This window comes from Camelus bactrianus, chromosome 12 (genome assembly GCF_048773025.1).
Source record: "Camelus bactrianus isolate YW-2024 breed Bactrian camel chromosome 12, ASM4877302v1, whole genome shotgun sequence".
NCBI classification, from domain to species: domain Eukaryota; kingdom Metazoa; phylum Chordata; class Mammalia; order Artiodactyla; family Camelidae; genus Camelus; species Camelus bactrianus.
This window is the reverse complement of record NC_133550.1, coordinates 13,225,218-13,238,939: the sequence shown is the minus strand read 5'-3', so window position 1 is coordinate 13,238,939 and position 13,722 is coordinate 13,225,218. Positions and strand designations below refer to the sequence as shown.

Here is a 13,722-nt window from a genome sequence, read left to right as displayed (position 1 = left end):
TGTGAGAACCTAGCAATTCAGCTCAGCAACTGTGGGGCACCTGTGCCTGGGTTTCCCCTCAGCAGACGGAGAAAAAGAAGGATGCTCGCTCGGGTATACCACCCCCACAGTCCTGCATTGAAAGTCTGGGTCCAAGGGATAAGGGTTAGGTATTTTTGTCTTTGCCTGTCAGAGCTGGGGGAAAAGCAATGTCCAGCCTCCCCATCCTAATCTTCCTACTCTGCACTGACCCTGGTGTGGGGGGTCATGTCAGTGTGAGAGTTGGGGGCTGCTGATCAGTGATGGTGTGGAGAATGGCGTTCTATCCAGTCCTCACACTTGAGTTCTCTGAGCTTGTTTCCCCAGCCTGGCCTGGTTTGAACTTTGCCTGCCTTCTCTGTTTCCCACTAGGAATAGGAGTCTGGTGCTCTGGCCTACCCAGTCCTCTGGCCAACAACTTTCTTTTAGGACCACGAGCAAACCTGTCCCCAGTACTGACAAGCAGAGACTGGGGAGCAGGGTCTGATTATCTCCCTCCCTTGGTCTCTTGCTGTCTGATTCTGGCCCTCTGTCTCTGTTTGTGAGCTTTTCCCTCTTCCACAAGGGACCCTGGGAAGCCCCTCCTGCCCTCTCCCCCATCCTCCCCTTTGGCTGGGAAAGTGACTACAGCCCGAACAGTGCCAGACACCTGCCTGCCAGATGTGGCGACTCCCCATTCTTCTCTCCCCCTCCCCAAATATCTATCCTTTCCCCACCCCACTGAGCTCAGGCAGAGACAGCCCCCCCACAGGGTGATTTAGTGCTGCAGCCCCTCTTTCTCCATGCCCCCCTCCAGTCCTTCTCCCTCCCCCTGGTACCCAGGCCCCCCTTTTTTTTCCACCTCATCCTGCAAAGGCCTTCCTGGCACAGCATCCTCCCACTCCCACCCCGGGGTGCTGGCTTGTGTAAACCCCAGCTCCTGCACTGGAGAATAAATGGGTGGGACAGAGGTTGTTGGCCTGTGTTTCACCCAGGGGAGAGTACATCAGCAGGCCGAGGACACTGGCAGCCAGAGCTGATGTCATTCTCCCTGATGGGCCAGGGCGGGGGAGGCGGGGTAAGAGGTGAGCGGGGAGGGAACCAGCCCTCCAAGACTGTCTGCAGAGGAGAAGGAGGTCTGTGAGACCTTCCCAGGTAGGCAAGAGAGCTCAGAACTGTGGCTGCCGGGTGGACATCATGTCTTTATTTCTCTGGCTGGGTCTCCGGTTCTTGTGTCTGGATCTGTGTCTCAACAGGACTCAGTAGATGCCCCCATCAGCTCCTCCCCTTCAGGCTGACCCAAAACACACACTGCAAGGGAACCCTTAGTCTCTTTAGTGTTTGCCCTTCTGTGTCTCTTCACTGTCAATCTCTCTTCTCTCCCACTTCACCCCTCCTCCCCTTGTTGAACTTTTCTCCTGGTCACCTGGCCTCCCACCTCCTCCCATCCCATATCATAACAAAGTATGATCCCAGACCTCCCATCCAAAGCAGGGCCTCATTTAGAGACACTTTTCTTTTTTTGGGGTGGGGGGGGGTAATTAGGTTTATTTATTTATTCTTAGAGGAAGTACTGGGGATTGAACACAGGACCTCATGCATGCTAAGCATGTGCTCTACCACTTGAGCTATACTGTCTCCCCGACCCCAGCCTCTTTCTCCTTCTTGTTCCTCCTTGCAAACTGACTGTCCCCCCACCCCCTCCCCAGGCCAGACAAAGGGCTCTGGGGTATCAGTGAGATCAGGGGATGGTAGGACAGGATGGATGGAGAGTCCAAAGAATTAGAAGAGGTGGGAGGAGAGGGACAGGAAGATGGAAAGAGAAGCAAAATGAGATAGAAAAAGTAACAGAGACCAAGAGGACAGAGGCTGAGAGTTAGCAGAAAGGCAGCACAGCAAACTGGGAAAGTGAGAGAAACCCACACAGAGAGAGTGGCAAGGCTGAGAGCAGAGAAAAAGAGATGGAGAGATGGAGTTACGAAAGTCACTGCAAGAGAAGGCAGCTGGGGAGGGGCCAGGCAGTGGGCAGGCTGGCCCCCTTGGGCTCCCTCACCCTGCTGGGCTGTAAATCTTACATGTGTGCTCTGTGTGTCTGTGTGTCTGTCTATGTGCATACATGCAGGGCACAGGCACATAGGGATCTGTGGTGGGTATAGAGATGATCCCCACAATGTTCTCATTCTCCCCGTTCTCCCAGCAGGCCCCCTCCCTGACTCCCCTCCCGCCCCCAGTATTCCTGATGCTCCAGGGACCATTCCCAAGGTATTTCCAGGATTCCAAGGAATCCTGGCTTTTTCACTTGGAATGCAGACCTGCTGGAATGTGCAGTCAGGATCTGTAGAATCAAGAGGCCCTATCCCCTCACTGTGCGGCCCCCATGCCTGCTCACCAGCTGCTCCTGTCCATCTTCTCTTCCCCTCTCCTTGTATCCCTCCCTCCTCCACACTGACCCCTCCCCCAGCCTCTGACCCCCAGCCGCCTGGGGCCTGGGTTGGAGGGGAGACAAAGACAGGATTTATCACCAGGATAGAGAAGCAGTCCGAGACCAGGGCTGAGGGCAATGGCTGACCTCCCTGGGATGGGAGGGAGTGCTTGCCCAGATGCTGGGAGGCTGGAAGCCTGGGTTCCAATGGCTCCTGCTAACGACTTTCCCCCTCCCTTCTCCCACTCTAACCTTGCTCTCTCCTTTGTCCCTGAAGACTTAGGAAACAGAGAGGATGGCCTTGAGGTGATTGTAGGCCTCTGAAGGAAAACCTGGGAGGAGGGGAGAGATGAGATTGATGTTTTAGGGTCATTCTCTTACAGATACCAGATACCAGGGAGGATCTGGAAACCAGGCAGCAATCAGGCACCCATTGTTTCCAGGACTAGAAAGGAGTTCAGGTTTAGCACTGCAACAGCTGAGATGGAGAGGAACCTCTCTAACACAGAGGGACTTCTCCAGAACAGGTCCCGATTGCTATAAAGAGGGAGAGAAGGGTGATTATGGGTTCTGAAAAAGGAAGTACAAGAAGAACCGGAACTCCCCAAGGGTTACCAGCTCTGGCCCCTCTGAGAATGCCTTCCTCCCTGCCATCCCGACTGTCTCCTGAGAGGTATGAGGAGCAGCTGGACTCTGCCTTTACAGTAAATAGACTATTGGCCTGAAATTGTCTCTACTCAGCAGGCAGGGTGTGTGCTCAAGGAGAGGGAACGGTATGATCCAGGAGTTTCCGAGAAAGCAGACATATATCTTCTGGTGGACAGCTCCTGCGGCTTCCCTGGCCACTCTCGGAGGCCCACTGGCCCCTCCAGAATCTCAGTGTGTCAGAGGCCTCCACCAACCCAGCTCTGAAGCTCTTGTGTCCCTGCTGGCTCCTGGCACCCAACATCCTGCTTCCTGCCTTTACCCTCCTGTCCCAGGAAAAGGCTCCTACCTAGAGTTACCTCCAAGTGAAAAGAGGATGGAGGGAGGACAAACCAAGGCATCTGGGAGCTTCCAGTCTCCAAGTCTCTCACCACAATCCCACCAAGCTATTCCCACCCAGGGCCTGGTGAGGGGGACCTTCTTGGGGTTTCTTTTGAAACTCTTCTGCAAACTGAAACAACCCCCTCAAATCCCGATGGAAAGCCAAAAATTGGAAATTTCAGTGTGAAGGTTTCATGGGTTGAGAGAAGAGACTGGGAGAGGACAAAAGAATTGGGGAGGTTTGCACAGCATAAGAAAAAAACAGGAAAAGAGAGAAGTGAGCATCTCGTTTTTCCTCACTCCCCCTTCCCCCAATTGAGAAGGCAGATTTACAGCCTAGGTTTGGGGAGGGGGTGAGCATAAGGAAGACAGATCTGCAGTTCTGCCCTCTGAGTGTCTGGGTACTTAGCTTTAACTCCCCCATTAGCATCAATCCCCATCTTGCTGCCCATCCGTCTTCTGACATCAGCTCCTTCCCCTCTCTGTAGCCCAGGCTTTCTGACCCTAAGTGGCTCTTAAAGGGCCAGTCTAGACCTTTCTCTCCCTCCTTTCTCCACTCCAGGCAGCACAGTCTGGTGTGTATGTGTGCACCAGTACAAACATGCACATGCACGAACGAACACTGTGGCCAACCTTGCTGAGGCCACAGTGGATGGAAAGCACAGTGTGTGTGTGTGTGTGTGTGTGTGTGTGTGTGTGTGTGTGTGTGTGTGTGTGTTTGTGTGTGTAGGGAGGCGGTGGCTCTTCCCCAGCTCTCTCTGTTCTCTTTAGATCCCCCTATATCATGGACACCCACCCCTCTTGTTCACTATCTTCCCAAGCCCAGAGCAAGCTCCTGGGCTGGGCTGTACAGACATGGCTCCTGGAGTTGAGGGCTGAAGTCATGTGGATCCACAGGACAGATCCTCTCTCCCTCCCTCATTTCTTGGAGGCCTAGGGCAAGGGGTATCATGAACTACTAGCTGTATTTAATTCTCAGCCAGCAGTAGGGGTAGACAGGTTGGGGGCTGAGACTCCTAGGAGATGCCCTGAGCCCCACATTCCTAGCCTCCTTTCCCAGGGACCCAGGCTGTGGTCTGTGGGGGGTGGGAGATTTCAAATCTTCCTCTCCCTGTGAGGGAGGTGACAAGCCAGAGAGGCCTGCCTTTGAATTTCCTGGCTCCTCTCCCTTATTCCTCAGCAACTGATTTTAGGAGGGCAGAGGGGAAACTGGCCTCTCCCCCATTTCTCTCCATCTTCTGCAGAAATGCAGTAACTGCACTCCAGGGGCTATAAGAATGCCAGGATCATTGGAAAGTCCCTCCCCCATCTGCCTTCAATCCTTTCTGCTGCAAAGCTGCAGTCCTTGGAGGGGCTCTCTAGGATAGTCAGACCCCCTTCCTGATATCTGAAACCCATTCCCCACCTCCCTCAATGCTCCCTTCTCTGGCTCAGGATGAGAGGGAATTGGTGGGTGGGGGCCTTGGGAAAGTGGCCACGCTAAAAATAGGAGCCCCCAGCTGCCCCCCCATAGCCCCTTATTTATCACCTTCGAAACCTCACTCTCAAAGAAGCATAAATATTCCTAATTCCTGAAGGCCAGCCCTGAACTCATAAATTTAACTGGGGAGGTGGGCAAGGGGGAGGAGTGAGATGTAGGGAAGGGGAGCCTATTGCAGACTTGAGGAAGCAGAACATCTACTGGGGGAGGTGTCTGACTTGCCCCCAGGCAGACGCCCAGGGGTCTTCACTGAGAGGAGGAGCAGGAGTTGTGGCTCTCAGTAGTTCCTCTGGAGATGAGCCTTTTCTCACCCCCAATAAAAACCAACCTCAGTTCTGTCTTCTCCATTAGTTCTCTATTTGTCTCCCTCCCTCTTTTCCTGCTATTCCCTCCAGTTCTTTCCTGCCCCTCTCTCTCCTCTCTGTTGCGCTTTCCTCTACGTCTTTGCTCCTGCAAGTCTCTCCCTTTTCAGAGCCATTGTCTGAAGAGGAAATTTTCGTTTCATTCAGTCTGGGTAGAGAGGGTTGGAAAGAAAAGTCTCTGTCAGTGCCCAGATCTCCGCGCTTCTGCCCATTTGCCCCCTCAAACGAGCCCTTTCTTTTCAGTCTCTCCCTTCTTCTCCTCACACCCCTCTTTCCCTCAGTCTTCTTTTCTCCTCAGGTTAGATTTTTCTCTGTCTCCCCCTCAGTTTCCCCTTCGCTCTTCAGCTCAGGATCCTCTCTCCCTCTCCAATCTCCTTTTCTCTCCCTGCCCTACCCTACCCCATCCGTCAGATTCCTCTATTCTTATTTACCCCTTCTGGCCCCCTTGTATGCTTCAGTTCCCACCACCACCACACCCCATTTTCCCCTCCCGGTGGATGAAAGAGAAGGGAGGAGAGGGCTTGAGGAACAGGTAGAGCGAGTGCAGTTCCTTGAGGGGAGGGGGAGCAAGGGGTGAAAAAGTAGGGGAGAGGGAGACGGATGCGGTGCAGGGGGAGGGGCATCCTCACTCCCCAGCTGCGCCCCCCTCTCCCCGCCGCCCCCGAGCCATAAATCAGGGTCAAGGCGGTTTGGCCAATGGCAGAGTGACTCGTAAATCGGCCTGTCAAGCTCAGCCAATGAGAGGCGGCGTTAAATCAAGTCCTGTCAGCGCTTGGCCAATGAAAGGCCCTGGGCTGACCATAAATCTGCCTGTAAGCGACAGCGATAGAGAGAGAGCGTGCGGACGAGCTAGAGCCGCCAGGGCGGGGGACCGGGGAGGGCGCGCGGGGAGCGCGGGCGGGGGGCAGAAGGGAGAGAACGAGCTCAGGAGGAAAAAGGCGATAACGGAGGTACAAGCGACGAAGACAGCCTACAGGAGAGACGGACAGATGGAGAGAGACAAAGAGGAGCCTTGAGAGATAGCGTCAGAAAGTCAGCGATAGAGCTGGGGCTCGGGAGAGAAACTGACAGAGATAAAGAGAAAAGAGAGACAGACACCGACACGCTCGGGAGGGCCCCCGTGATGCGCTTCCCCAAGACCAACGCATACACTTCCCCGAGACACGCGTGAGCTCGGCACCACGAGAGACCGCGTGCGCGGGCACACAGTCGCCAGGCACACTCGCAAGAGGGAGAAAGCCTGAGAGAGAATTTGCCTCTTTTCCCTCACTCAGAGGCTATCGAGACTGAGGGGAGGGAGGGGCGGGCGGGGGGCTGAGATAGGTGCGTGGACTGTGAAGGGTGAGAGAGGATGTGGTTGCTTACTTGCTAAGATCTGTCCCCTCTGATCTCAGACTCCAGGGTTTCCTCCTGTGTCCTCTGAGTCATGTTTTCCAGTGACTGATAATCGGGAAGTCCCTCCTGAGGTCTAACCTCAATCCCTATTGCTGCTCCTTTCTACTTGCCAAAGCTTTTGAACTGCCTTCAAGGAATATGAAAAGTGAAGCCTTTTACAACCCTTCAGAGAACTCTCAACTTTCAGAATCTTAGAAGGTCTGAGCAAGAAGGATTTTTAGGAATCATCTGGTCACTTGATTCTACTTGCAGAAAGGCTGTGGTCCTGTAATACTTAGACATGTGAACTGGTACTAAAGTTAGACTCTTGGCCCTCAGATCACAATCATACCACTTACTAGCCCTTTGGCTTTGGACAAATTGCTTACCCAATTTGTGCTTCAATTTTTTTCATTTGTAGGAAAGAGATTATAATAGATACGGTAAATTTTGTGAGGATTACACAAAACAATATGTTTACAGGATTTAGGATAGCATTGAGCTCATGCTAAAAGTGCACCCCACCTCTGTTTTTGTACAGATGGGAAAACCTGAGGCCCAGAATGGTCCAGGGTCCTGCCCAAATTCACAGAACTAATCAGAGAGGCCTTGACTGAAGCCCTGGTCTCTACACTCCCAGACTGATGTTCTTTATTGGTCCTCCTCTTCACCCCACCTGTCTGAGCCCCTGGCTCCATCACCTGACCTTGACTCAGTACAGGCTGTTGTGGTTTTTGTGGGAGGAGGACACTCAGAAGCACACATTCTGCATTAGGAGGCAGGATTCCCAGGCCCTGAAATGTGAGGGTATCAATCTGTTCACCCCAACTAGAGTTCTTTCTCCCTTCATCTTAATCTCTTTGGACTGCACTTTGTTCTCTCAAACCATGGACTTGGGGGCTGGGAGGGGACAGCATGCACCCAGAGCAGCATCACCATCAACAGGACTCTCAGCATTCTGTTCCCAGTGCCCATCTTGCTCCCCCCACCCCAGCCAAGTAGACAACAAATGTCTTGTGAATAATAAGTGTCTTATTCTTCACTTTTCTTCCTAAGCTTTAGGGATGAGGGAGGGATGCAGATCCCTGGGTCTCTACCCATGCTGGCCAGGAGAGGGGTGGTATCTCTGGACTCTCAGCCTTGCTGACACCTTTCGTCCTCAACAGGGAAGCCAGAAAGGAAGCACAGAGAACTAGCGTCACCTGGTGGCCACAGGTGCTTTAAATTCGCGCTTGTGCATGCACAGGCACATGCACGCACAGGCACACGCATACGGGAAACAGGATGTCGGTCATGCTGAAGGAAGGGAATGATATGATCTCCCCTCAGCCTGGCCCCTGAGCCTCTTAACTAGAGTCTCTGTTCTGCTTTCATAACCCAGGATGACAAGGGCAAGTCTAGGGGAAGCGAGAGACCAGAGCCCAGGTGAATTAGCTCCAATCAGCTTGCTCCTGCTAGGCAGCTAGAGTCCTGCGTAGAACATCTGCTATTGCCTCAGTGAAGCTCAGTTCCATCTCACAGAGCAAGGAGTCCTCTTCCATGACCGTTCTCTTAAGATAGGGCCAGGGCCGGTGGGTGGGGTGGGGGTGGGGGTGCATTCACTGGAGTGGCCATCAAAGCTGGATTACAAAACTTTTTGCGCTGGAGAAACTTGTTCGTGGAGATTGGGAATCATGGCAGCAGTGGTTAGAGGCAGGGGCCATTTCTAGGTAGTTAAACAGAAAGTTGGGCTAATCCTCTTAAATCAGCTCACATTTTTATACCTGGAAACTCCTCAGCTGATGACCATGTCCCAGGCCGCCTGCTTCCTGCCCCTGCTCTAACCTAGGTCCTCCAAATCTTTAACTATTAAGTTCCAGCAGCAAACCAATGCTGGCCTATTTCCTTCTTCCCCACAAATCACACCTGAGCATGAAAAGGACGGGATTCATTTATTAATAATTAATAATGCACCTGGTGCAGCCTAGGGTTTAAATGTCGAGCAAGGGATGGAGGGGCCTGGTTTGGGGGTTGGGGAGAGGTTGTCTATGAAAATTCCCACAAGTCTTACTTTCGTCTATTTCCATACCAGTCGGTTCCTTTAGTTCTGGAGGAGACAGTCCCAGATTCTGGTGACTGGGGATACGGTTCTAGTAGAACCTACGGAAACTCTGGGGCCCTTGTTTTAGGAGGGAGCTATAGGCCTGGCGGAACTGGCGATTCATGGCTGCATAGAGCACAGGGTTGATGCAACCATTGAGCCAGGTGAGGTTGGCAGCAAGCATGTGGACAACCCGGGGAGCCCGGACCCTGGCATCCAGGATGTTGAGCAGCAGGAAAGGGATGTAGCTTAGGGCAAAGCAGAGGAACACAGCAAAACACATCCGTGTCACCTTCCCAAACTCTGACGGAGAGTCCTGAGCTCTCTGGGCTCCTTTGGTTGGCCTGGCCTTGGCAGGCGCTGCCGGAGGGATTGTCTCTGCCATCTGCTTAGCTGCCTTGCTGTTGCTCTGGTCCCCCACTTCTGATGAGTCTCCTTCCAGGGTCTGGGAGGTGGTGGCAGCACTAGCTGGCTCAGACGAAATCCTCTCGCTGGGCTCTCCTGATGCCAACCCGCTGTCCAGCTCCTGGAATCGACCAGGCACGGCCTCGTCTGTCCCAGCTACATGGTTGGAGCGGATGCTCGCCTGGCGCAGCTTGTACTGATCCAGCGCCTGCGCTGCTCGCTTCACCTGGCGGTGGATGAGGCAATAGAAGATGCCGACACTGCTGAGCCCAACCACAAAGTAGATGCCCATGAGGATGGTGGTGTAGGGCCGGCCACGTATGCGATCAAAGCTACAGGTGCAGACTACAGGCACCAAGATATAGACAGGCCAGAGGGGAGCAAAGCTGGCCACACCCACCACCCAGGTGCTCACCAGTGCCAGCACTATGCCCTTGGCACTGAAAACCTGGGGAAAGAGCTTTGGGTGGGCAATAAGGAGGTAGCGTCCCAGGGCGATGAGGCAGAGGGTGAGGATGGAGACGGAGTTGGATGTGAAAAGGAGGAGCCCAAAGATCCTGCAGAAGGTGGCACCGGTGCGCCAGTGCAGGTGGAGGTAGGTGTCCACAGAGAAGGGCTGGAGAAGGGTGCAGTAGAGCAGATCGGCCACTGTGAGGTTGGCGATGAGCAGGTTGAAGCGTGTGCGGAGCTTGGGCTGGATTACCAAGGCCAGGAGGGTGAGCACATTGCCCACAGTGCCCGTCACAGCCACCACCACTCCCCAGGTAACTGCCACGTAACGATAGCCCAGCACGGACTCATGGTAGCAGGAGAAGTTGGCATCAGAAGTGTTCCACATGACGGAGGCTAGAAGGGGTGGGGGATAGAAGAGGAAGAGGGAGTCAGAACCTAACCTTGAACGGGAACTGCTCCGGGAGTTCACTAGCCTCTGGAGCCTTTCCCAGGCCTCTTCATCACAGGATCCCTAACCCCTTCCTTCCCCATTCTCAAAGATTTTCCCAAATTTTTATCTAACTCTTAGTTTCTGTCTACTCCATACTCCAGGCCTTCTCAATATCCATCCAGATCCTCTCAGTAATACCAGCACCCTCTGTCCTTTCTAATTCCTTCCTTGTCCCTTAAGACTACCCAGGAGTTCCCTCTCCTCTGTAGTCAGGATGCTGCCCTGACTCTGCCCCGCTCTGCCACACACACATCCAGGCCTCAGTTTTTTCTGTTTTTACCACCTGGGAGATGAGGAGTCAGGGAATGTAAAAGTACACCCACCACAAAAGTAGTTACCCAAGTCTCCCAGTCTTCAAATCTCTCTCCAGAAGTCCACCGCGCCCAAGAGCAGTTCTTTCTGGTGGGCAGCCAGGCTTCAGACAAGGAGGTGCTCTGCTCTCATGTCTCCTATTATATTGGACAGAAATAATACGAAACTCCCCAGTTACTCAACCTCAGCTACTTCCTCCCTTGCCTCTGTTCTATTTATCTAGATTTTAGCTAGCGAAATCTGGGCTTCCCTGTTGAAATTTCCCTACTACTTACCTCAGAGGTGGCTCACTCCTTCCTTTCTCCTTCCTGAAACCCAAGCTCTGTTTCCTTCCTCTATTTGCCTGGCAGAACACCTATAAGATCATGGTCGAGAATTGTAGGGACACAGAGACAGAGAACATCAGAATATCTGGGCCACTTCTTAAGGGGCCAAAGGACGAGACCAAGTTCCAGGTGTGACTCTAGGCACCCCAGAAGCCTTGCGTTTGTTTTGGGAGAACCCTGCCTTCTGTCTGTCCAGAACTTGGAGATGGTTCACATCTGAGAAGAGGAATCAGATGAAGAAAGGTGGGAAATGAAACAGCTAGGATTCTGACTTTCCGTCCCCACAGGGAATCAGGCTCCCGTTTAATCATTGATTTGTTCATCCATTCACTCACCAAAAATAAGAATTGAGTGCCTACTATGTGTCAGACTCTGAGCTAGACCCTGGGGATACAAGAAGGTATGGTATGTGGGCTTGTGCACAGTCTAGCAGAGGAGACAGATAGGCAAATACATAAATGCCTAATTGGTTCTCCAAACCAGGGGTGGGCAAATCTTGGCCTTTGGGTCAGATCTGCCTCACCCTCTGTCATTGTATGGGCCGTGAGCCAAGAATGTTTTCCTTCATTTAAAAATGGTTACATTTTGTTTATTATAATTTTTTTCATATGTTTATTTTATTTTAATTTATTATTATTTTTTCCCTTAAGGGAGGCACTGGGGATTCAGCCCAGGACCTTGTGCACGCCAAGCACATGCTCTGCCACTGAGCTGTACCCACACCTTAAATGGTCGTGTAAGTACCTACATGATACCCTCAATTTTGCCTCTTGGTCAGTACAACCTAAAATATTTACTATCTGGCCCTTTAAGAACAAGTTTGCTGACTCTTGCTGTAGAGTATATCGGAGTATGTAGGGAGAAGGAGCGAACTGCCTACAAGGGGGTCAGGAAAGGGTTCACAGAGATACCTGAACTGGATTTTGAATGATGAACAGGAGTTTTTGGAGGAGACACGCAGAAGGACACGCGGGACAAAGGGAACAAGACCCACAGAGGTGATGGGGAGATTAACACTCAGCTAGCTGTGAGTAAGGAGTGAAAGCATGCAGGCCAGAAGGGAGAGAGCAGTAAAGAGGCACTAGTTCAGACGAGGGGTGGGCAGGGCCTGAGTCAGGGCCAGGGGCGGCTTCATGAGCACCTGAGCCTGTAATTGCACAGGGCCTCGCACTAAGAAGGGTCTTGTGCTTGGTTTAATACTAGGCTGTCAGCCCTGAGATCCTTTTTGAACATAGGGCCCTGCTTTTTCATTTTGTGCTGGGCCCCACAGATGATGTAGCCGGCTCTGGTTAGGGCAGTAGTTGTGGGAATAGAGAACAACGATCAGGATGCATAGGTCGTTAAGAGTTCAAATAGGAGTGATTTAATGACTTGCTGGATGAAGGGTTAGGAGAAGGGGAGACTAGACTGATGCCATTTTCCAGGTAGATGGCAGTTCTCTTAATCAATGAGATGGGGGGGAGGATATAGCTCAGTGGTCGAGTGTGTGCCTAGTATGCATGAGGTCAGGGGTTCAATCCCCAGTACCGCCATTTAAAAAAATAAATAAATAGACCTAATTATCTCCCCACTCCAAAAAATAATTTTAAAAAATTTAGAGATCAGAAATGTGGGATGCAGAGCAGGCTTAGGGAATGGGTAAATCACAACTCAGTTTTACACCAGGTTTGAGGTGCCAGTGGGACATGCTAATATCTCAGCCCCTTTAACCCCAATTTCTTCCAGCCCCCCTCTCTCTTCCCACATGTGACCCTAGTTTCTGCTTTTCTCTGTCTACTCTCCTATCCGGCCACTCCAGTCTCTCAGACCTCTAGATCTGCAGTCTCTGCTTTTTTTTTTAGCTAAATCGACCTGGGTTAAAAAAAGGGGGAAACAAAACAAAAAACCACACACACACACACACACACACACAACCCCTAAACTGCTTGTTGGCTTCATTTCTGAACCTACAGCAAACTCCCACCCCCAACTTCATCACTGACTAACCCAGGAGGCCCATATTCCCCCCTCCTTCCTCTTTAACAGTCCTCATTCCACCTTCCCTCCCCCTTTCTTCTGCAAGACTGGGAAGTGGGTAGAGAGGTGGAAGTGAGCAATGAAGATGCAATTCAGGAAGACCCCACATAGCTGGGTTCTGGTCTGGCCTTTTTTGTTTGACCTTCAGCAGGGCTAGAGGGAAGGGGTCACAGAATCACTGGCTGCTCTTGGGAGTGTGTGGTTGAATAGAATTCTGGAGATAAAGAGAAGACCCCTTGCCCTCACATGATCTGCAAAGCAGTATGCAGAGTGTGCTCTACTGTTCCACAGACCATTTAGGGAACCAGATAAGAAGGCATTCTAGTATATCTGTAAATGGCACGGTCCCAGCTCTTTGGTCTTGGATCTCTGAAGTCTCAATGAACTTTTAAGAGACTCAAACTTTTGTAGATGGGAAAACTGAGCTTCTGAGAGGATAAGGACTTACTAACCCAAGGTTACTATTTGTATAGGACCTAGCAGAGCCTGGTTCAGATTTTCAAGTCCCTGGCTCCACTTCTTCCCAATCCTTGAGTGTCGCTGGCGTGGGTTTTCCCCACAAAAGCCTGGATTCTTTTCTTTGTCTGAGACCGGGTCTAGACCCATCTCCCTAGAATCTCCAGACACACACAGGAGCGTCTTAGCCTACGGGAGTCTTCTTTTCCATGTCATTGGCGCCGCCTGGTGGAATTGCGGCGAATTCTCAACAGCCATGGCTGCAATTCGATACCTGGACTCGAAATGATTCCCCAGGGCCAAGTTAACACTTGAGCTGGGCCGGAGTTGGGGTGAGTGGGATGGGGAGCTCTGCTCGCTTGGCGCAAGCCTCGGATCTTGCCTCCTCCCACCTCCGTTTTCCCGTCCCCCCTCCTCATCTGGCCCTCTTTCCTGTGTGCCGGCCCCCCTCATCACACAGATACATCCCCTGGCGGAATTGCTCCCAAAACAGCGGGCAAAGATTCAGACTCTGAGTCTGGGG

At 52.2% G+C, this 13,722-nt stretch overlaps 1 protein-coding gene across 1 annotated transcript; it reads right to left on the bottom strand.

Annotated features, from left to right (window-relative positions):
• Positions 1–8,274: 8,274 nt before the first annotated feature.
• GPR84 (G protein-coupled receptor 84) lies at positions 8,275–11,163 on the bottom strand. The gene is made up of 2 exons (XM_010964423.3): positions 10,413–11,163; positions 8,275–9,992 (listed from the first exon to the last, which is right to left on the bottom strand). Exon 2 carries the CDS (start codon positions 9,982–9,984, stop codon positions 8,791–8,793), a length of 1,194 nt encoding a protein of 397 aa, XP_010962725.1. The 5' UTR covers positions 9,985–9,992; positions 10,413–11,163; the 3' UTR covers positions 8,275–8,790.
• Between the last annotated feature and the right edge of the window lie 2,559 nt (positions 11,164–13,722).

What these genes read in the sequence shown, in the direction of transcription:
- GPR84 (XM_010964423.3), bottom strand. Translation starts at nt 9,984, where the DNA reads ATGTGGAACACTTCTGATGCCAACTTCTCCTGCTACCATGAGTCCGTG.